Source organism: Lissotriton helveticus, chromosome 3_2 (genome assembly GCF_964261635.1).
Source record: "Lissotriton helveticus chromosome 3_2, aLisHel1.1, whole genome shotgun sequence".
NCBI classification, from domain to species: Eukaryota; Metazoa; Chordata; class Amphibia; order Caudata; family Salamandridae; genus Lissotriton; species Lissotriton helveticus.
The window spans coordinates 273565775-273588777 of NC_136062.1; the positions used below are offsets into that span (position 1 = coordinate 273565775).

Here is a 23003-nt window from a genome sequence, read left to right on the forward strand (position 1 = left end):
AGTGGTATGGAGTAGGATAGAGGGAATTGTGTAGAGTGTTGTAGAGCGCCATAGAGTGTCATAGAGTTGAGGGGTATATAGTGGACCAGAGTCGAGTGGCGTGAAGGGGCATAGAGTGGAGTAGTGTAGACTGGAGTAAAATGTCATAGAATTGGAGTGCTATAGAGTGCAGTGCCGTACAGTGGAGTGGAATGGAGTGGAGTGGAGTGGAGTGGTGTAGTGTAGAGTGAGGTAAAGTGTCAGAGTGGAGTGGCATAGGGCGGAGTAGAGTGACCAAGAGCGGGGTAGAGAAGACTGGCGTAGAGTGAAGTGGCCCTGTTAGAAATTGGGTTTCTGGTTGGCAGAGGTATGCACCCTGTCCAAGCTGGAACCACAATCCTAGTCCGGGTAAGTCAGTCACACACCATAAATTATCCTGTGCTCACCCTCTGGTAGCTTGGTACTGAGCAGGCAGGCCTTACTAAGGAGGCAATGTGTAAAGTATTTGTGCAATACTACACCACAAAAAGACTCCACACCAGGTTAGTAAAATAGATATGAATTCTATAAATAAAACAAAACAAAACAACAAAGATCCAATGAGTAGACGTCGAGATATGAATTTTAAAGCATAAAGTAACAATTGCGCTTAGAAGCAATAAGCGCCGCACTGGTCCAGGGCAAAGTCAAGAGTACAGGATGGAGAGCGGATTGGATACAGGAGCCACGTAGGCCCACTGAACAAAGTACCTTGATCCTGTTTGCAACAGTGAGATGCGACGGTGTCGATCCTGCACTCGAGGTGATGGGTCGATTTCCTTCATGCAGAATGGTAATGCGTCGGTTCCGAAGTCGATGGGCTGAGAGGCGTTGGTTCCATAGATGATATGCCGGGTTTCTCCACGCAGTCGAGGAAATGCATTGATTTTTCCACACTGCAGCAGTGATGATGCGTTGGTTCTTTAAAGCGATGCGCTGGTTCAGACTGTGATGCACCGATTCTCCTCCTGCAACATGGTTGATGTGCAGGTTCTGCTACATGTAGACTTGTGATGCATCAATTTACTGGAGCAAGCACCTGGGTCCACTTCCAATGTACCAGGCACAGGCGCAGATTATAAGACTTTGATATCCCTGAGTCTCAAGCAACAGGAGGCAAGCCAAGAAACCCTTGGAGATCCCTCCGGGTTCAAGGCAAAGTCCAGCTCTCCCTCAGCAGGGCCAGAGAGAAGCAGGTAGCAGTGCAGCACACCAGTTCTTTGAGAGCAGCAGTCCAGCAGAGTGAAAGTCCTGTAGCAACTATTCAGTTCTTTTGACAGAGGTTCTTTACAGGTGCAGAAGTGTCTGATTTGGTGGGGCCAGAACCCCAGTACTTATACCCAGTTGTGCCTTTGAATTGGGAATGAAGAAGGATCGTTGACATGTACAGAGGTCCTATCTTCCCAGCCCTGGCTCCAGTCTCACTAGAGGAGGGTAATCAGCCATTTTTCTGGGAACAGGACACTAGCCATTCAGGTGTAAGTGGCAGCTCCTCCCTCCCACCATACCCAGAATGAGCCATCAGGATGCAGATGGGCACTCAAACCCACCTAACCTTCCATTGTGTGTGGCTGTCTAGAGGGAATGCACAAAGTCAAGCTGTCACCCACCCCAGACGTGTATTTGAGGCAGGCTACAGGGACACAGAACTTTAAGAACAGAGAAATGGCAACTTTCTAAAAGTGCAAAAAGTACAATTGATGAACAGAATGCTGACCGATGTAATTCACCATCTGGGCCTAAATCCATTGTTTATTTGCTTCACATGCCATACCAGTTTAAACCCAGTTGTAAACAAATCAGACTTGACACTGCTCCCCATGGAAACAGTCCAGCCCGAACTGCCAGACCATGAGGGTTGATACTCCGAAACCTGTCCCAGGTTGCTTGTTTCTAGTCCAGGGAGGACCTGGCATGGCCGTTCAGGCAGGCTGCTCCCAAGAGGACCAGGGTCAAGACTGATTTGCATATGGCTAGGTCTAAATTGGGATGGCATGATGAGCAAAAGTAGGATAGATTTATCCCAGATATCTTGACTGGGGGTGAACGTTTGATTTGTTCCGTATTCCGTCCATCATTTGTGTGACTTTTGCTTTATCGCCCTACGTGCGCTCGGTATGCCCAAACGTGGGTCCCGGGCTCACTGTGCCACTGGATTCAAGCTAGCCTGGTTATTGAAGGGTGATACCCCAAAACCAGTCCCAGGATGCTTGTTTCTGGTCCAGGGAGGAACTTGCTTGGCAGTTCGGGCTGGACTGCTCGTATGACGAGCAGGGTCTAGACTGGTTTGCATATTGCTGGGTGTAAACTGGGGTGGCATAATGAGCAAAAGACAGATGGTTTTAACCCAGATCTCTTGACTAGGGTGAATGCTTGATTTGTTCAGCATTCCGTCGATCATTTGCTTGCCTTTTACCTTCTCGCCCTAAGTGCGCCAGGTATGCCACTGTGCCACTGGATTCAAGCTAGCTTGGCTGATGAGAGGTGATACCCCGAAACGGTTCCCAGGATGCTTGTTTCTGGTACACGAAGGACCTGGTTTGGCAGTTTGAGCTGGACTGTTCCCATGAATACAGGATCAAGGCTGATTTGTATATGGCTGGGTCTAAACTGGGGTAGCATGGTGAGCAAAAAGGATGGATTTAACCCAGATCTCTTTACTGGGGGTGAATGTTTGATTTGTTATGCATTATGTCCATCATTTGTTTGTCTCTTAACTTTCTAAAAGTGGCATTTCTAAAATAGTAATTTTAAATCCAACTTTACCAGTAAAGAGGATGTATCCTTACCATTCCAATTACATGAAATATGACAGCTGCTCCTTCTCAATCAGGAATTACAGCTTAAAAGTGTAATAAAGAATTCTCAATGTTATCCTATGAGTAGGCCTCGCACGAGTGAAACACAAATGTAGGTGTTTTTCATTACCAGGACATGCAAAACTTGAAAATACATGTCCTTCCTTTTACTTACATGGCACCCTGCCCTATGGGCTACCTAGGGCCTACCTTAGGGGTGACTTACGTGTAAGCAGGCAAAATGTTTAGGGGAAGACCACCCTAAGGCTGACAGGTCTAACACACACAGACTGAAGCAGAGTGTCGTAAAGAAGAGAGGCATAGTGGGAAGTGGCGTAGAGTGGAGTGGTGTAGAGTGGAGTTGCATAGAGTGGAGAGGTGTAGAGTGAAAAGGCTTAAAGTGGGGTGGCGTTGAGTGGAGTGGTGTTTCATGTAGAGTGGGGTGTTGTAGAATGGAGTGGTGTAGAGTGGAGTGGTGTGTCGTAGAGTAGAGCGGAGTGGCATATCATATAGTGACATATCATATAGTGCCTAAGAGTGGAGTGGCAAGTCATTGAATAGAGTGAAGTGGTGTGTCGTAGAGTGGAGTGGCATGTTGTAGAGTGGAGTGGCGTAGACTGGAATTGTGTGTCATAGAATGGAGTGGTGGGTTGTGGAGTGGGGTACAGTGAGTGGCACAGAATGGCATGGAGTGGAGCGTCGTGGAGTTTCGTAGAGAGGCGTAAAGTGGCAGAGTGTAGTAGTGTGGAGTGGGGTAGTATGGAGTGTGCATGGTGTGGTAGCGCACTACCATTACAGAGAACACATTCTCAATTGAAAGGACTATTACACTTGCACAGGCACTGATAAAACTATGCAGCTCACAAACAATAATGTATGGAAAGGGCATCACCTAGTGTTTTGATTTGATTGTATTAAAATATTTGTTTCTGCCATACTTCAGAATTACAAAAAATGTCCTTCATTTGTGCTTTCCTAATTCTGAAATTTTCTGAAACATCTGCATAGTTCATTAACAGATATTTAAATTTAGTTGTGTGCTAAAAAAGCTGTTCCTTTCACAGCAAGATTGTCACATAAATCATCGCAATTTGAAGTCAGAGAAAGAAAAGTAAACACTAAGCTCCCTCAGAATACAGAGTCTGACATATGGCCTCTGCCTTTGAGTGCACAGGAAATGTGACAATATAAAAACAAAACGTAAAGCCCTGGTTCCAGAAACCGAGCACTCATGGAAGAATACAAGGAGCGGTGATAAACAGGCTATGCTCCACGGGAGGGACTAACTCAAGCTGGACGGCCTAAAACAAATAGAGACAGAATATAAAACAAAAACAACTGTGAGTTACAAAACACAAAGTCAATGGTAAGCAATGGGTGGAATTCATTCCCTGGGAAGCTTTTCTAATATCTCCAAGAATTCTTTAACAAACCAGACAGCTGCACTGTCTCTTAGGCTTCGGCTAAACAGGAAGACTTTATGGTATCATGCCCATCACATGCACTATAAGTTCGGTAAAGTGAGTTATTTAAAATTGAAAACAAACAATCAAATGCACTTGGCTGATTTCCTATCTAAAGGGACGTACTCAGAAAGTCGCCCTTAAGCCATATGAATCTCAACCGAAACAGCTATGGTGTGGGGTGCCCCAGGGCTCAGCTCTGAGTCCGCAATTCTTTAACTTCTACCTAGCTCCTTTGTTCTCGTTGATTGCCAACTGGGGAGTGAAAGCAATCTCGTATGCCGACGACACCCAGTTGGTTTTCTCGTTCAAAGAGCAGGCGGTGGATGGTTTTAAGAATTTCAAGGGTTGCCTATGCGATATAGCAATCTGGATGAACTCTAATAAATTGAAGTTAAATGCGGATAAAACAGAGGTTCTTTTTCTTGGGCAGGGATCTGTGCTAGAGTCTGCACTATGGTGGCCATCAGAAATGGGTGCTCCACCATCCCCAGCCACCTCTATTCGCAACTTAGGAGTGAAATGGGAAGCGAATCTCGCCTTCTCAGTTCAAATACAACAGGTCTCTGCGACCTGTTTCAGCAGGATTGCCGTAAAACAGTTGTACATGCTATTGTAACATCTAGGCTAGATTATGCCAATGCCCTGTATCTTGGCCTACCTAAATATCCAATCCAACGCCACCAGATGATTCAAAATTCGGCTGCGAGACTGATTTGCCGTATACCTTTCCGACACCATGTCTCTCCGCATTTACACAAACTCCACTGGCTCCCTGTGGAGAAAAGAATCATATTTAAGGCTATGACAATGGCCTATCGGGCTCTGAATGGTAACTGCCAGAGCTATTTGAAGGAAAGATTATGCCCCTACAAGCAAAACCGGGTGCTGCGCTCAAACTCTCTCAACCTGCTACAGACCCCACGTTTTAAGAAATCCCGGCTAGGTGGGAGAGCATTCACAGTCAGAACGGCCGCTCTGTGGAATGCCCTACCAGTCTTCTTACGGAATGTCAAGTCAGAATCCTGTTTTAAAAAGACCCTGAAGAAGTGGCTCTTCAGGGCAGCGGTTATGAAGGATTAATAAGCATATTACTCTTCTTGTCGCGCTATCACCTGTTGTTTTTTTCGCCGGGACACCCCTGTGTTTGGGGGTAGCTGTCGCGCTTAATAAATGGCAGTTTTATTATTATTATTATGTCCTGGTGGGACACTATTGTCATACAGTAAGGAAGGGAGCAAGCAACTGGTATCAGCAGATATTACATGATTAAAGAAAAGAAAAGAAGTATGAACTGGGCATTCAAAAAGCACTGTGTTGGTGCTGTAAGGACTGTGGTTATTATTTGAAGAAGATAAGTACCCACCAAGAATAATAATCACAACCCTTGTCAGGGTGAACCCTAAGAGTCACTAAATTACCGTGAGCTCATCCCCTAGAAGATAAGGCACAGAGCAGAGAGACATAACTTAGAACAATATGTAAAGTATTTATGCACTACTAAAACAGTAATAAAGTTGAAATGCAAAACAATAAAACCTCAACATGACTTAGAAAAATAAAGTAACACTTAAACAAACAAAATGACACCAAAATAATAAAAGTCCAGTTAAGAGACAAGAATGTAAACTTTTAAGTACAAATGAAACCAATAAGCCATATTTGCTGCAAAGTGTTATTTGCATGGTCATAAAGCTCTACATATTAGAGCGCCAAGTTATGTTGAGGGTTGATTCACTTCCGCTTGCCATTAACCTTCTTCGTCAAATCTCACAGTCATTAACCACATGTGGGCTGATGCAAAGGAAGTGTCTGTACTATGGCCACACGCTGCTCGTAACCATTTTAGTTAAAAAGCTGGCTCTTTAAAAGCTAATAGATCTGGCCTTTGCAAGCATGCAATGTTTTTTATTGTTAGCAATAGACTTTAAAAGTCTAAAAGTACTCAAAAGTAAATATGCTGCCTGTTAAAGGTAGCGTGTATATGTTGGCAACTAAACATAAATCAATTAAAACTGACCCATCGCAAAAATAAATAGAAAATAAATGAATACAGACAAGTGAAAGCAGAGATTGGTACACCAGCCTTGCACTGAAGTGGACTACTTTTCAGGTGGATGTGCACATGTACACAAGTAAATGCAGTCACTCACAGCGAAGAGTGAGAATAGTTTAAGCAGCAGCGGCTAGGTGGGGCGGGGTGGGGCGGGGTGGGAGGGGGGTAAGTTGACAAACAACGGAATAGGCATAATTAAATAAATAAATAATACCTATTCCTTTGTGTCTGTCCCCCCCTCCCCCCTGCCCTATCCCGCTTACCGGTGCAGGCCACTGCTAAGTTTAAGTGGTCTGACTCTTTGCCTCATGCTCTATGATGGGCAAAAGAAATGCTTTTAATGACATATCAATAGATCAACTGGTTAAGACAGCTGACTGAAATTCCCTGATTAAATATATGTGCATGTATTTTTATCATTTTGTTTTTGGAAAACATGAGGGTGACTAAACAATTAAACCTCTCTAGGAAAGACCCAAAAAGTGTATTTGTTGCTGTGCTGCAAGGAAGAATTCTGGATGCTGTTATTCCTTTCATTGATTTGACAAAAATCCTAGAGGTGTCGTGGTTAAGCAAACTAGGCAACAATATGTGTGTGCAAAATCACATTCCTCTGCCACATCTCCACGTGGAGCTTTCAACAACAAATTATTTAACATAAAACCAAACAGAAGCTTTATTTGTTTTACTGCCTAATCTCACATCACCATGAGAAGCTTTCAACAACTAATTATTTAACATAGAACCTATCAGAAGCTTTATTTGTTTATATGTCTGGGTTTTTTATGCCAAAATCAGCAGATGCACTTATTAGGAATTGCAAGCAGGTCTCATGGTAAGCGAAAGGCGCGGAGTGACCTCTCGCGACACCTCCCCCCTTCCGGTTCCTGTTTCCTCCCGCCCCTGGCAGGAAGCGCAGGAAAGCCCGGCGTCTACTCACAGCTCCAGGATGAGCACCACGTCGGTTCTATTCTCGTACACGTCGTGTAGTGTGACAATATTCGGGTGCTGGATCTGCTGCAGGATGTTCACCTCGCGCTCGATCTCCTCGCGCCGCACCCCCCGCCGGCTGACCCGGCTCTGGCGCTTCTTGATGAACTTGGCCGCGTAGTCCACCCCGGTGCTCTTCTCTTTGCATTTCTTAACTATTGCAAATTGCCCACTGCAAGAAAAAAAAAAGACGCAATGAGAACACTGAGTAATGTATTGCAAAAGCACAAATCCCTCATTAATATAAGGCAATCTTTGCTCATAGTGACGTCGCAAAATGGTGCTTTTAGTGACACGCTAGAACTTCTCCCACATGACTTAACATTTTATATGTTGTCCCATTTTAATGTTTTATCATCAAAATGCCTCGTCATAACTTTATCCTTACGGATAAAACAGAAAATACCAAATATAAATTATCTGACATGCACACATAGTATGTCCCCATTTCAGTTATAAAGTAGAACAAGCATTTACAATGCAATAGGTCTCCCAGCTTTAAAGTTTGAGCTATTGGCATTGTATATTACAATGTTTTACATTAACTTGTTATCAAACTCTGAATTGTTGTATAAAGATGATTTGCAAACTGTCAAATGTTGCTGAATAGTAAGCAACGTTGTGAATAATATTGTTTGCTAGTCATCCTTGGGTACCAGAGTACTTCACTTGAGGCAGCTCACTACTCTGCACTCACTACTCTGCACTCACTACTCTGCACTCACTGCTCACTACTCTGCACTCACTACTCACTACTCTGCACTCACTACTCACTACTCTGCACTCACTACTCACTACTCTGCACTCACTACTCACTACTCTGCACTCACTACTCTGCACTCACTACTCTGCACTCACTACTCACTACTCACTACTCTGCACTCACTACTCACTACTCTGCACTCACTACTCACTACTCTGCACTCACTACTCTGCACTCACTACTCACTACTCTGCACTCACTACTTTGCACTCGCTACTCACTACTCACTACTCTGCACTCACTACTCACTACTCTGCACTCACTACTCACTACTCGGCACTCACTACTCACTACTCTCCATTCACTACTCTGCATTCACTACTCTGCGCTCTCTGTAAGCTCACTGAAAAGTTTAGTTGTGCTATTGAATGGTCAAAGATCCTCTGTTCAATGGTACTCATTTTATCGACCTTAGAAGGATGAAAAGCCATGTAAACTCATGTGGAATCAAACAAGTGAACATGTGAGTATAGGAGAGCAAACACAGATCCTTGGAGTAGGCACATTAGCTCCTTTGGCCACCAGTGTAATACATAACTGTTACCATACCACATGTCCCAGTAAGATAACGGTGTTCGGACAGTGTAGTGACACACACAGTAGTGTGTTTTACTGCTACTGCCTGTCTTCAGAGCAGCCTGTGACCGAAAAGGGGGCTCTCTGTAAGCTCACTGAAAGTTTAGTTGTGCTATTGAATGGTCAAAGATCCTTTGTTCAATGGTACTCATTTTATCGACCCTCAGCGTGAAGGCCCCTGACAGGGCTATCAGTAACGTCATAAATCCACGTGCTTGTCCCGCGCTGACGGACTGACGCTGAGCCCTGGCAGCGCGCGCTCTTGAGGCGTGCTGGGCCACACCGCGCGCCATTCCTGGGGGTGGCAGAGCCTTCCAGCGCCGCTGCAACAAAATGATATGTAAACACACTGGAAACCCAACCCTGGAGAAGGGTTCAGCGAGGGGCAGCCAGGTCAGGCTGTCCCCAGCTGTGGGGGGAGGAGGTTTTCAACACACGCTAATCTGAAAGATAAAGAAAGGATGGCAAAAAAAGTCGACCCGTAGCCCCCCTGCCGGAGGAATACCAAAAGGAGGCCAGAAAGCCTTTTGGTGAGTCTATGGCGACCTGGGGAGTTAACACATCAAATGGCTGCTAGAATATCAAAGGGCTGACCCCAGGACACTTCCCATGCCCCAGTGTCTGTACTCAGGCAGGCTATGCTGATGTCGTTATAACAGCGAGGCCTGGGGCTACCAGCCAGAAACATCTGCCATTCTATCTCGTCCTTTCTCAAGCAGTTGTACCTCAAAACTTCAAAGTGCAGCAGGTCGAGCGCATTTCATGGAGATCAGGCGGCATTCACCACATGATTTAGTGAGCTTCGCCATTTATTTGACTTCTTTTTTCCAAGTAAGGGATACAAGTCTACCTCCATAATCACCCGTGCCCCCATATCTCAGCTGCTGCCTTTTTATCAAGGAATATTACCCAAGAACCAAGGAGACGCGAGTCGAAACTGCACAACTGCAGAGGCGGGCATTGAGAGGATTTCAAGCAAAAGACCATAATAATGCTACACTCTGGAAGCACTGCCTCTTTAAACGGGATTTGTCAGAGAAATGCGGAAGCTCTCAAAGATCTCAACAGTCACAGACTTATTTTGCTCTATTTAAGGTGCGTTAGTTGGAGGCAGCTTATAGGATTTGAGAGTAAAGGTTCCAGCACAGGTCATTATTGTAAGTGGCATACTAGCGCCATTTTTGGTGGTAGGGAAACCCTACTTATCAGAACACGTCTTCTAGGAAATAATTATAGCTGTTTCAATCTAGATTGAACTATGAAGCGCATAATATCTGCTATTCCTAAAAATCACCTGGCACCTCTCAAAGTCTCACTGCATGCCTCCGCTCTCTTGCCCCATTTGAAGGGGAGGATGTTCTGGCCATATCACTTAGGTCCTCCACAGCGATGGGGTTAACGCTGCTCAAGCAGGAGTAGTGTTCGCCGCTGGATCTGGAAAGCGCATGCGTGCAATCACACGCATGCACGCTAAACGGCCAGAAGTGGGATCACAGACCGGCAGAGACGGGCAGCGGGCAACGAGAGGAGAAACCGGCGGAATCCAAGGACTGCACGGAAGAGAACAGGACCGGACAACTTAGTTGTAGGAGGTAGGAGGGGGTATCGGTGCACGTGTGTGTGTGTGTGTGTGTGTGTGTGTGTGTGTGTGTGTGTGTGTATGCGACGGCGGGGGGGCCTCGGCGCACTCGTGTGTGTGTGTATGCATGGGAGAGTGTGTGTCTCTGTATGTATGTATGTATGTATGTGCGTGCGTGCGTGCATGGGTGCTCGTGTGTGTGTCTGTGTCTGTGTGAATGCGCATGCGTGTGGGAGCTTCCCAGGAGACAGCAGCTGGCCACAGCGCTCGTTCGCGTGCGCGTGGCCAGCTCTAATCGCCTCCTCGGAGACAAAATGCGCGCGGCCGGTACTGTCTCCTGGGGAGCACAGTCAGTGACAAAAGATCTCCTGGCGGACACAGCGCTGACGCGCTGTTAAACGCCAGGAGACCTAAAAAAGCAATGAACTGATTTCAAGTTTAAACACTACTCCTTGTTGTAGCGGGAAAAACATGGCGAATATGTCTTGCTTTTACTGGGAAAGGGCATTAAACGCCACCAAACACTGAAACACCAACACAGGATGAAAATGTTCCATTCAGATCAGCTTATCTGAGTATTCAGAAACCCGAAGACTTTCCAGGGTTTCTATTAAAAGAACATAGTTGCTACTTTGCAAGGGTTTATGTAGACTGGGAGCATATGTCATTGTTTTAAGAAAGAAATAAGCCTTGGTTAATCGCTGCCTTATTTCTAACTAAAATACTACTTGGTTAATCTGAGCCGATTTAAAATGCCTTGATTTACAGCCAAATCCACAACAAATAGTTCTAGTCAGTAAAAGAAATGAGTAAGGAATTGCCCTCCCTCCACTGATAGGAACTGAACCACCATTTGGCCGGGTACCTACGTAGGTCACATTGAGTAGAAGGCGCTTGTGCATTACACACCATGTTCCACACTTCAATCCTGTGCACTGCAACCTCTATTCTTGCACATATGCCAGTAATCATAAGAGTCTCTACTGCATTAGAAGTCTAAAAACTACATATGTGTTTCTATTTTTACAACAAACAGCACCATCTGCTCGCAGTGATATCCAAGCAGAGACAAATGAGAGGACGAAAGTAGAACCAGGAGAAAAGGTTTTCAGGTACCTCCTACCTGTACTCGATATCCGCACTGGAGATAGTAACTAATCACTGATATTTGCTAAATGTGGGTCAACCATGTGGCTGCCTTGATGATCAGTGAATTAGCGATATTGCCTTGATATCTAAATTACTCTACTTTCTTTCTAGTGGGATGGACATGAGCACCTTCTGAATGCTGAATAAGATGGCACACTAATAGGATTTAAAGTAGACTTAAATGAGGAAAGGACTTCCTTGCTTGCATCCAACCCCTCTCTTTACTTATCTGAGGAAAGAAATTTGGGATAACTGCACCCCCAAGCTAAGCAATGCAGAGTAAGAAGTTCCTAAAAGTTATTAGAAGTTCTCGTGATAAAATCATTCTGATGCAGTCTCCTGGCCTTAGAAGCATAAGGCAATGGAAAAAAGGTTCAAAAGAGATTTCTCAATTTAATGTTTAAATGAGATGACAATGTGCAACAAGGGGACCATCATATGCATGTGAAAAATATGCATGAATGTATTTCCTGTATTTTATATGTCACTAAATTGTCACCTTGGTGTGACTTCAGATCACTTGCTTTCACGTCTGCTAAAACACTAATGTAAACAGATAAGTTGTATTTCTCTTTTGTTTTTAAAGCCTGATTTCCTTTTTTCTGCAAAGCTGGTGTCCTGAGAACATAACTCGTCACATACATGGCAAGAGAAGGACATACAAAGAGCAGCGGCTCCAAGAGTGTGTTGTCCATATTGGATCACAGAAAGTGGGTATGACCAGTGTAATAATCGTACATCGGGGGCAGCCTGATACCAGCTAGGATGTACAACTGGAATCAGCAGCTGGTCGTGAATGGGAGGGCTGGCATGCTGCATAATTCAGCAGTTTAATCACTCGATTGTAGCCAACAGTTGCATTCACTATTCCAAGAGGCTGCCTTGAATGTCTTACTCCCCTGCCACCCCCCAGGACACTGTGCACATAGCACACGGCTAAGGAATGCAGGAACGAACAATGAGTCAAAGCTGCTGCACAGATGGACACTTTGTGGACTATTTTTCGTTCTGCTGTGCCATTAAAAACTGATTGTGAGTGTCTGTTCACGCTGCCCTTTCAAGTTACAAGGCTAAGATCATGGGTTATGCAAGCAAGCGTACGAAGCTGCAGGCCTCCACACTAAGGGCACAAAGCACTTCCATTCATCACATTGGACAGTCTGCAATTGCAGCCCTCCAGGTCAGGATGTATAGAGTGCCTTCTGAAGCACCGGGCCTGGTAATACTGTACCCAAAACCTAGTTTCTAGGCAGAAACCTCTCTGGCTATATCGGCACCCGCATCCTTACCAGGCCTTACTAACAATGGTGCACTAAGATCAAGCAGAGCTAACTTGATCACAAGCACCAGCTAAGCCCGGAGAAAGCAAGGAGGGAACTCACTGTCATTAGAACTCAGGAACTGTCCTAAACTGACTTTCTTCCCCAAAAAGCGTAAAACGCATCTCTTTCTTCATTGCTTTTTAGTGTCTGTCTTTCTTCCCTTTTTTCTCTCTGCCCTTCTCCGCTTCCTCTCTATGCTTTCTTCCTTCTTATAGCTTTTTTCTCTCTCCCCTCTCTTGCCTTTTCTATCTCTCTTAACTATCGTATATAAGTAATGTTTGCTATTAGTGCATGTATCATAATCAACGTGCATGTCACTGTATTTCCTGTTATTTTTCAATTCTTAATTATACCCCAAAAAAACCACACACATATCTATTCAGAAGCGTCCCCGTCGCCTATTGAAGTTCCCAGACTCAACTCGACCTCCTACATGTCTGACAGCCCCCTAAACAGTTGAAAGCTACTTGAAGGCGGACCGCGGGGGAGAAATCTGCCTTCGACCTCGAGCGGCCACTGACAGACTGATCAATGTTGGGGGCTTCTGCACCCACGGACGGCTTGTCCAAACAGCAACAGGGATGCACAGTGGCTTATTCACAAGCCGGCACTTTACAAATCGTGTAAATCTACATGGCGCGTGTATAGCAGCATGGGCTCAGGCGTGACAAACACTGTTTGCAGCTGTGCCTTCTGCGCACCATGAAAGTCAGTTTAAGTTGACACGTTTTCCCAAGACAGCTGCATTCCGACAGAACACGTCTCCTGTTTACGCGCGGTGTCCTCTCCCACGACACGAAGCTCCCTGGAGCCGCAGGGCGGCCAACCCAGCCGGTTCAGATGGCCTCATGTATCAGGACAGAGTGCTCGGACAAAGGGGCCGCCATGGCGACAGAGGGCTGCTTGATGACAGAGGGCTGCTTGATATGCGAGGGCCGTTCTCTGGCACGCTGTCTGTCTGTCTATCTCTCCAAGGCTGTGGCGCGGGAAAAGACCCCACGCTCTGCCGTGCTGCTATTCGGAGCCAGGGAGATACGACCTAGCCACTGCAACACCTGGCCAAGACTCAATGTGTGCTCGCCACAGGGGGGCACCAGTGGCATAACGAAATCTGTGGGGGCCTCCTGCAAAATCCACGGAAGCCCCCCCTGTCCACCCCCAACGGTCCTGACCCAGTCAGGACTCGTAGTATCACTTTTCAAATTATTTAGTATGAGCCTCTTGGTAAGGGGCCAGTTTAGTTGACATGTACGACCATCATGAACATGAAATTATAAATTAAAACAAATTCCAAACACTTACTGATTTTTTTCAATTACTTACTGCTTTGCTGCCACAAGTTGCGAGCATGCAGCTTCAAAGCAAAAACCACAAGTACAAAACGATGAATATACACAGTGTTGGCCAGACGCCGCTGCTTACTTTACCCCCTGCTGGCGGCTGCGTGTTATTTTAGTGTGTGTGTTAGAGCGCTGCTGCTTGTTATGACTAGTGTGCCCGATATCGCCACTAGAGTTCCACGAAGGCCAGCCGGCGTCCAAAGAGCAGGCGTGACTGTCATCGTCCAGCGCGTGCATAAAAATAGCAAGGGGGTGACACATGCGGCAGCGCTGGCACCGAGTGCAGCCACTCTGCTTTATGCACTCAGAGGCATCGGTTTAAATTCTGTTGCTAAGAAAACACTATGACTGCATGGCATATGTCTGTGCTGTCCTATAAACAGAGCCACTGGAATTATGCAGCAGGAGAAGATTAAATTATGTTATGTGGGAGAGTTGAGTAAATTATGCGGCAAGAAAAGGCAAATCATGCGACATAATGTAGCACCTTTTTTAATAGTATTACTTAATTATTTTGTACTTTTTATACTTGTTAACACTGTATGGGCATTGGGCACACCTTGTTAGTACCCGTTTATAACCCAATATGATAAGTAACAGAAAAGTGACCAGTCAACCTTTGCAAAAAGGCATTTCCCTGCGCAGCAACACATGATGCTGGATTTTTAGTAATTTTTGAGCCATTTGAGCTATAAACTGTTTTTTTTGTTAAAATCTGCCGATTATGCATGCAGCAGATGATGGATTATGTGACAAATGCGGTAAATTATAATTACGCATAAATCCAGTGGCCCTGCCTTTAAGTGTTTAATATGGCCGTATTGGACAGCAGGGATGCCGATTGCTCTTTTGACTCTTTTTGGATCCGAATCACAGTCTCATCAAGAACGTAAATTCTTCCTAACGTTATGTAATTTTGAACAACATTCTTAGCAGCCACATTGCAACTTGTGATTGAGCCTTTTTTGAAGCCTGGTGTAAAGGATATTACAAGATATCAGTTCTGTCATAACCATGCTCTTGTAAATACCCTCATTGGTTGTGTTGAGTAATGGAAGGATTTTCCTGAGGAGGGGAAACTACTGACTGATACTTGTGACTACTTTGTTGACTTGGGATATAAAATACATCTCTGAAATGACTAGAACTTTCAACTTCCCTACTTTTGTCAGGTACACGATAAGGTATAAGACTATAAGGCCGGAGGACCATTTTAACAGGATTAAGGTGGATTCTGTTCTGCTCTGCATCAGATACTCAGTTTATGCTCCATTCAGGCAGAGCAATCTCATTTTAATTGATTGGAAAGGGTGATCCTGAAGGGAGGTAGTGAAGCTAGTCTGGTCACTGGTTGTTGCAAGTTTAGAGGTGTATTTGAGTATCATTGTCAGCATATGAAATTTCAACCAATACTGGTAATGAAAATGTGCTAAGGGGTGTACATAGACAAGAAGGAGCCGGAAGGATAAAGAGGACTCCCGAGTTACTCAATATGTCTTGGCACATGATGATGATTTCGTAGCTCCAATGCAATATCACTTCTGCTAGTATGAAAGGAAGGACGTAAGATTCAGTTTGGACCCCTGAGGAACACTTCTTGATCTCACGGCGATCTCAAATCAGCATTTACTATCCCTCTGGATTTGTATTTCCTATTGAAATCCCTTCTTTGAAACTTATATGCCATGCAGACCACACAGGGCTCGAAAATTCCACTCGACCGCTCGCATAGTCGAGTTAAATTTAACAAGGTCGAGCTGTTTTTAGGTCCTACTCGCCCTTTCTGGCGAGTAGGAAAACAAACCAACTATTGTCCTCTGTCTGTGAAAACGGAGCAAATGTGACAAGATAACAAGATTTAAAGGCATTTTTATTACTCACAAAGATAATGAGCAATAAAGATGCCTTCAAATCTTGTTATCTTGTCACATTTGCTCTACTTTCACAGACGGAGGTCAAGTAGGTTGCATTCAGGTTGAGGACATTTTTTAAGGTACTAGTCCTGCAGGACTAGTAACATTTTTTTGATTTTTCGAGCCCTGCCACAGTTGCGAGATGACAGTCCTCAGGCAGAACCTCCCCCTGGATGTTCAGGAAGAACTTCACTCCCTCTACTGTCTAATTTCCGGGGATCTGTATAACCCCCTACCCCAATCGGTGGGTACAGAAAACTCTGTATTAAAGTGGTGAGGGAACGAGCCACCATAGCCTGCAGTGGCACTCCCAGAAGTCTTATATTCCAGACATTTCTGCTCCGTACAACTGGCCCTGGCCACCATCCGATGGATCCGCAAGACCACGGCTGAAGGAAGATCCTTCTCCTACCTCGCTGCAAAGACCCAGAACTCCCTGCCTCTACATCTCAGGCAATCACCGTCTCTGCCTTAATTCAGGAAGGACCTCATGACCTGGTTCTTCGACTGAACCGCAGATCCTCCCTCCCTCTGACTCAGTGCCTTGAGACCCTAACAGGTGAGTAGTTGTGCTTTACAAGACTCCTGATTGATTGATATTTGCTGCTCTTGCTGCATCCTCCAGAGACTCAATTCGGGTATCAAAGGGGATTCATGGAGGCCCCAGGTGCTGATGAAATTAGTTTCTTCTTCATGTCCAGCCATTTAGGTTTCCATTCACTTCAAGGGACCCTGTGTCTCACCTTCTGTCTTATTGAGGTTCTTGTTTAAAGATAGCAGTGTGGAGTCTATGGACGCTTCCTTTTCTGTGATAGCTACTGTAATTCATTGTAGGCCCAGCAGTGCTACCAGGATGCACAGTTCTCCAATACAGGTTCTGTCTCCACTCTCGTTTTGTGATCTCTGGTTCTGCGCCCATGTCTTCTCATCTTACCAGGTTTCGTGTAGCAAAGATGTCAGCTTACCCCTGATTTTCCCAGCCTTTAGCACCTTTGGGAGGCATTAGTGCAGTGAGCAGGGTTCAGGGCTGATTCTGTAATGTAGAGTTTTTTTTTATTTCAAAAGTTTTATTAAAATATAAATTTGCATATCAGAAGATACAAACAGTACAGAGCAATGCAGGGGGGGTATACATTCAGGGGTAGTTTGGGCTTGTTTAGCCACAGGTTGTGCGCTGTATACATGGTTGGAGTATAGGCTTGGCTTGTCCTTGAGTATACAACATTACCCCCCCTGGAGAGAGAAAGAAAGAGGAGAGGGAGAAAGTGTGGGGGGGGGGGGATGGGTTAGGTCTGGCGTGTTTCCAAGTGTGTGTCGAGGGCTTCCCACATGTCGTTTTTGGCGTTGTGCTCCTTCGAGAAGTTGCCAGTGATGTTGTCTGCGCCTCTGAGGAAGGTGACCCAGTTTATCCAGTTTTTGAAAGAGGCTTTGGCCGTGTTCTTCCAGTTTGTTAGTATGATTTTCACTGCCGCTGTCAGTAGGATGTCTACTAGGTCTCTTTCCTCCTTGTTTTCTAGGCAGTCCGCCATGAACCCTGTGGCGAGACCAACAAAACTAATTGGTATATCTTTGCCTCTGACGGCGTTGATGAAATTGTTCACATTCCTCCAGAAGTTCCTGACTTTGTGACACTCGAAAATGAGGTGTTCCAGGCTGCCATTCTCTTTGTCGCAGTTCCAACATGTTCCAGTGTCCCTTATGCCTGCTTTGTGTAGTCTCGCCGGTGTCCAGTAGGCTCTATGAAGGAGCCAGAATTTCGTTTGCGCCAATTGTGGCGTGACTTTGTTAGTTGTGGCTGACTTCCACAGTTTGCTTTTTTCCTCGTCACTGAGTTGTCTTTTTGTCAATGCTTCCCATGTGCTCATCACTTTCTTGTTCAGCGTGGATGTTTGAGGGCACAGTAGTCTGTAGATTTTTGCTGTGTGGTGGCCTGTGGCGTTGAGGTTGTCCATGTATTTGATGATGGTCGGTGGTGTTTCGCTTAGGTTCGCCTTCGTTGTGGCCGTTTTTATTTTTAGGAATGTGTATAGTTCTATGTCTGGGAGGCCGTGGATTTGTTTCAGATTCTGGAAGATGATAGGGCAGTTTTTCGTTTCCAGTTGGTTTGGCGTGGTGACTCCACTCTTCATCCATGTTTCGTTGTCTAATGTCTTGCCCTGGTATAGTATCCTTGAGTTATACCAGATTGATTCCCAGTTGGTTCCCCCGATCCTCCGTTTCATAAGTTTGTCCACCTTCATTAGGGCTTCTTTGGTGTGTTTGATGATGGGGTTTAGTCTGTGAGGGTGTTTGTTCGCTGTGAGCAATGCTATTGGGTTTAGCCCCCCAGGATGTTCCTTTCCACTTTCAGCCACTCCGGTTAGTAGTCTTGTGTTTGTGACCCAGAATATTCCTTGCTTGGCTAGGCAGGCTGTTTGGAAGTGTTTGAAGTTCATTATGTTCAGCCCGCCCAGGTTTTTCGTTAGTCTCAGCTTCTGCAGACTGATTCTTGGTCTCTTGTCTCTCCATATAAATCTGTTTATTAGTTTGTCAAGCTTCTTATGAAAGTTCTCTGTCATTGCTAGGGGCAGCATGCTGAGTGTGTAGTTGAAGGCTGGTGTCACCATCATTTTAATTGTTTCAACCCTTCCCCACCAGCTGATGTATTTGGGCGACCAGAGGTCTAGTCTCTCCTTTATCTTTTTCAGGGTGGCTTTTTCAGTGTGTTCTAGGGTTGCTTTTAGGTCTCTCCCGAACAGTAATCCTAGATACTTGAGGGGTTTTGTTTGCCAGGCAAGGCCTGATTGGCCCAGTACTGCTCTTGTAGTGTGTATGTTCATCGGCTTGCACTCAGATTTGTCCTTATTGAGTTTGTACCCTGAGGCGGCTGCGTAGTCTCCTATGGTCTCCATTAGGGCTGTGATTGATGTGGTCGGTGTTGTGGTTGTAATGAGAACGTCATCTGCGTATGCTGCCAGTTTCACCGTTTTGTTTTTGATTTTGACGCCGGTTATGTCGTTGTTGTCTCTTATCATGGCTAGTAAGTGTTCAAGTGCTAGCAGGAATAGTCCCGGTGATAGGGGGCAGCCTTGTCTTGTACCCCTTTCTAGCGTTAAGGGTTCTGATGTGCCTCCAATCACCACAACTCTGGCCCTTGGTTTGTTGTACAGGGCCATTACCATTGTTCTGTATTTAGTACCCAGACCGAATTTCTCCATGCATGAGTCTAGGAAAGGGCAGGAAACTCTGTCAAAAGCTTTCTCGGCGTCCAGTGCTATCATCACGGCCTGTTCTTCACTGTGTGTTGTTTGATTGATGAGGTGACAGAGCAGTCGCATGTTGTCTTAGGATAGTCTGTTCTTGATGTAGCCTACTTGCGAGTTGTGGATTAATAGTGGCAGGACTCTGTTTATTCTGTTTGCCAGTATTTTTGCGTAGATTTTGCAGTCCGCATTGATGAGTGATATGGGTCTGTAGTTTTGCGGGACTTGCAGGTCTTTCCCTTCTTTGGGTATCACGATGATGTTAGCTTCTGCCATTGAGTCTGTCATTCTACCTCTGCGGATACAGTGTGTGTATGTCTCTGCCATGGTTGATCTCAGTTGTTCGAGGAATTTTTTGTAGAAGGCTGCGGTGTACCCATCTGGCCCCGGTGCCTTGTTCGGTTTCAGTTGGTTGACTGCTGCATCGATTTCCGCATCTGTTATGTCCTCTTCGAGTAACCCACTTTGTTCAGGTGTTAGTGCTGGCAGATTGACTCTACTGAGCAAGTTCTCCCCTCCGTCTGCATCCAGGTTTGTGTCTGCACTGTATAATTCCTGGTAGAAATGTCTGAAGACTTCTAGGATCCCTTTGTTCGTCGTTTGTGATTTGTTTGTTTTGTCAGTTATAGCTGCGATTGAGTGCTGCCTCTGCTTCGCTTTCAGGTACGATGCCAGTTGTTTCCCTGCCTTGTTGGCTGAGCATAGATTTATGGCTTTGAATGTATTTATCCATGTACCTGCTCTCTCACTCAGGATCTTGTTAAGCTCATATTTATTCTTTGTTAAGGTTGTTAGGGTATTTTTGTCTGTGATGTTTGCGCAGTGTCCTTTCTCCAAGAGGCCAATTTGTTCTTCTAGTTCCTTTATCTTCTTGTTCCTGCCTCTGTTCATTCTGGCCTTGATGTTTATCAGTTTCCCCCTGATTGTTGCCTTTAGGGCATCCCAGATGGTGCTTTTCTCCACTTCGCCGTTGTCATTGAGGTCCAAATAGTCTCTTATGGTCTCTTCGATTTCCTTTATGTTGCTCGGGTCTTGTAGGATATCGCTGTTCAGTCTCCATCTGCTAGTTGGTTTGTCGTTGTGTTTCCCGCTCATTGAGAGTGTGATGTGCGCGTGGTCCGAGATGGTTATCGGCGCTATTTCTGTGTGGTCAATCAGGTGTGAGTGCGTGTTGGACATTAGGATGTAGTCTATCCTGCTGTAGGAGTTGTGTGGATGTGAGTAGAAAGTATATTCGAGTGCATCAGGGTGCTGCAGCCTCCATGGGTCTGTGAGTTGAAGCTTGGTGCAAACGTCTTTCAGGATGTTGGGATTGTGGGTGTCGTGGCTTGCTCTGTGCGGGTGTCTGTCTGTTGCTTGGTCTAAGACTTGATTCATGTCTCCTGCCATGAGGAGGAGGTCTTCTTGGGGAATTGCTGATAGTCTTGTGGTAATTCCTTCCCAGAATTCTTTGTCATCCGAATTTGGTCCGTATATGTTGGCTACGTGTATTGTTTCGTCCCCCCTTTTCAGACTCGTTAGTAGTAGTCTTCCTTCTTCATCTGTGTGTGTTTTTTCTAGGGTCAGGTTGGCCTTCCTGCTTACTATTGTGACTACCCCACGCTTCTTGTGCTTGGCTGGTGAGCAGAAGACTCCCTCTATCCACCTCGCTTTCAGGTGGTAGGCCTCTTCTTGTGAGAGCTTGGTTTCTTGTAGTACATAGACGTCCCCCTTCAGTTTTGCCAGATATTCGAGCGTCTTCCTGCGTTTGACTGGGTGGTTGAGGCCCTTGACATTTAGGGACACTACCTTGAGGTTTGTGGCTGGCCTGGCTTGTGTTGATGTGCTCATGGTGGTTTCTTGGTGTCGCCGCCTGTCGGTGGGTCATTTAGGTTACTTGCTGTGGGCGCCATCGGTCTGCGCTTCCTGCTCAGAGATGCCCCCCCTGGGCTGTGGCTTGGTAAGAGTAGGGATGTAGAGATAGTAAAGACAAAGAAAAAGTAATGCATGCTTCTGTACCATGGTGTTCACTCGCGATCTCCCCTTCCCCCCTCCCTTCCGTCCTCCACCCTCCCTCCCCTCCCACCTCCCCCCGCTTTTTGAACTGTGAGCGTGTGACAGCAAGAGTCCTCCCTCTCTCCCTCCCCCCAAGTCCGTATCTATGCTGAAAGGAGAAAGAAAGCCCTTGTCACACTGTGTCCTTGCATAGAATTCCCCGCCTTAGCTCGATTGTGATTATGAGGGGAAAAAAAAGGATATGGTTGGACTGCTGCGCCTTCCGTGCTGTTGCGTGTGTTTGTAAGGTAGCTTGTTGTGTCCTTCTTCCTCTCCTCCAATCCCTTGGGGTAGGTTTGGTCAGGTCGTCACGCTTGTGTTTGTCTGAAAAGACTGAGGTAGACAGAGGTTGCGTACTTCCGTTGCGCTGGTGCTGCTCTGCGATTGTACTAAGTGTTCTATATCTTCTCTCTTCCGAGTTGAGGTAGGTGTGTCATCAAAGTTAAAAACAGTGCTCGCCGGCCTTGGGACGAAGTGTTCCAGTGTCGGTTTAGGTAGGCTTTACTCCTCTCCGCCTTCTGCAGCATCTGACGAGGCCCTTCTCTTTGCTCCTGGGCTCTTTGCCTCCATGTTCTCTGGTTCTGGCACTCTTAGGGATCTATTTAGTTCGTTGGGGTCGTCGAATAAGAGGGTGTTATTCCTGTCAGTTATTTTCATCCTGGACGGTCCGGCGAAGCTGAAGGTGATATTGTCTCTTCGCATTTTATCCCGTAGGGCTAGGAACCCTTTCCTGGTCTCTACTGTGAGTTTAGAGTAGTCTTGCGTGATTGTTATCTTCGGGCCGTTTATGGTCAGCGGTTGGCCCTTTCTGGCGACTGCAAAGATTGCATCCGTTTGGTTGCCACGCAGTGGTTTGCAGATGATTGGCCTTGGGCTGTTGCTATTTTGGAGCTTCCTTGCTGGGATCCTGTACGCTTTTTCTATTTCGAAGGGCTTGTCGAATCTCAGACCTGTGAGTTTCGGTAGTAGGTTTTCCAGCATGGCTGCGCATGATCCTGGGGCATCTTCTTCTGCTTCTGGCACTCCCAGTAATCTTATGTTCCCTTTTCTGCTCTTATCGTCGTACTCTGCCTGGATTCTCTCCAGGGTGTTTGTCTTCCTTATTACAATGCCCAGGTCCTTGTGAGTCACTCTTGTGAGGTCTTCAAGGTCACTGACTCTTTTCTCTGCTGCATCTATACTGCCGTCCGCCCTGCTTTGCGCTGCTCTTATGGCTATTAGTTCCATCTGGATGTTGTCGACTGTCTTTTTCGTGGCTTTTGCCAGGTCGTTACCCTCGGTAATTTTCTTTAGGAGTGTGTCTAGCGTCGTTGCCTCACTACTTTGGCCCTCTTCTTGAGTTTACCTGGGGATTCTGGGTATTCGTTCCTGCTCTTTTTCGGATCATTGGCGATCTTTTTATCGTCCTTACCCGCCATTGTTTCAAAACCTCTTCTGATCTGGTGCGTTAGGTGCCTGCCTGCTTTTTTCTGTCTGTCGTGGTTCTCCTTTGGGATTCCGGCCGCCTTTGTGGTCGTGCTGTTCTGTGTCAGTGGGCCTTCTTCCCGAAATCGACTTGGCCCCCTGACTATTCTGGTTCTGGTCTTTGTGTCCGCCAGTTCCTTGGAGTACCTCCCCTTGGCTTAGTGGCTTATTGGTTCTCCTTTGTTATGGCTGCTTGCCTTGAGCTGCGTGCTTCTTTCACTTAGCTGCTGTGTCTGGTCGCGCTTCTTGTGTTGCATCGTGCACTGCGTACCTGCTTATGTGCAGGGTTGGTGGGC

General features: G+C 45.9%; 1 protein-coding gene across 3 annotated transcripts in view; it reads right to left on the bottom strand.

Annotated features, from left to right (window-relative positions):
* The window catches only part of DAPK2 (death associated protein kinase 2), a 558977-nt gene that overhangs the window by 239756 nt on the left and 296218 nt on the right, over positions 1-23003 (bottom strand). For all 3 annotated transcript variants that reach the window (XM_078685202.1, XM_078685200.1, XM_078685201.1), the window contains exon 3: positions 7276-7497. In XM_078685202.1, the coding sequence (XP_078541328.1) occupies positions 7276-7497 (222 nt within the window). The remainder of the gene's footprint in view (positions 1-7275; positions 7498-23003) is intronic.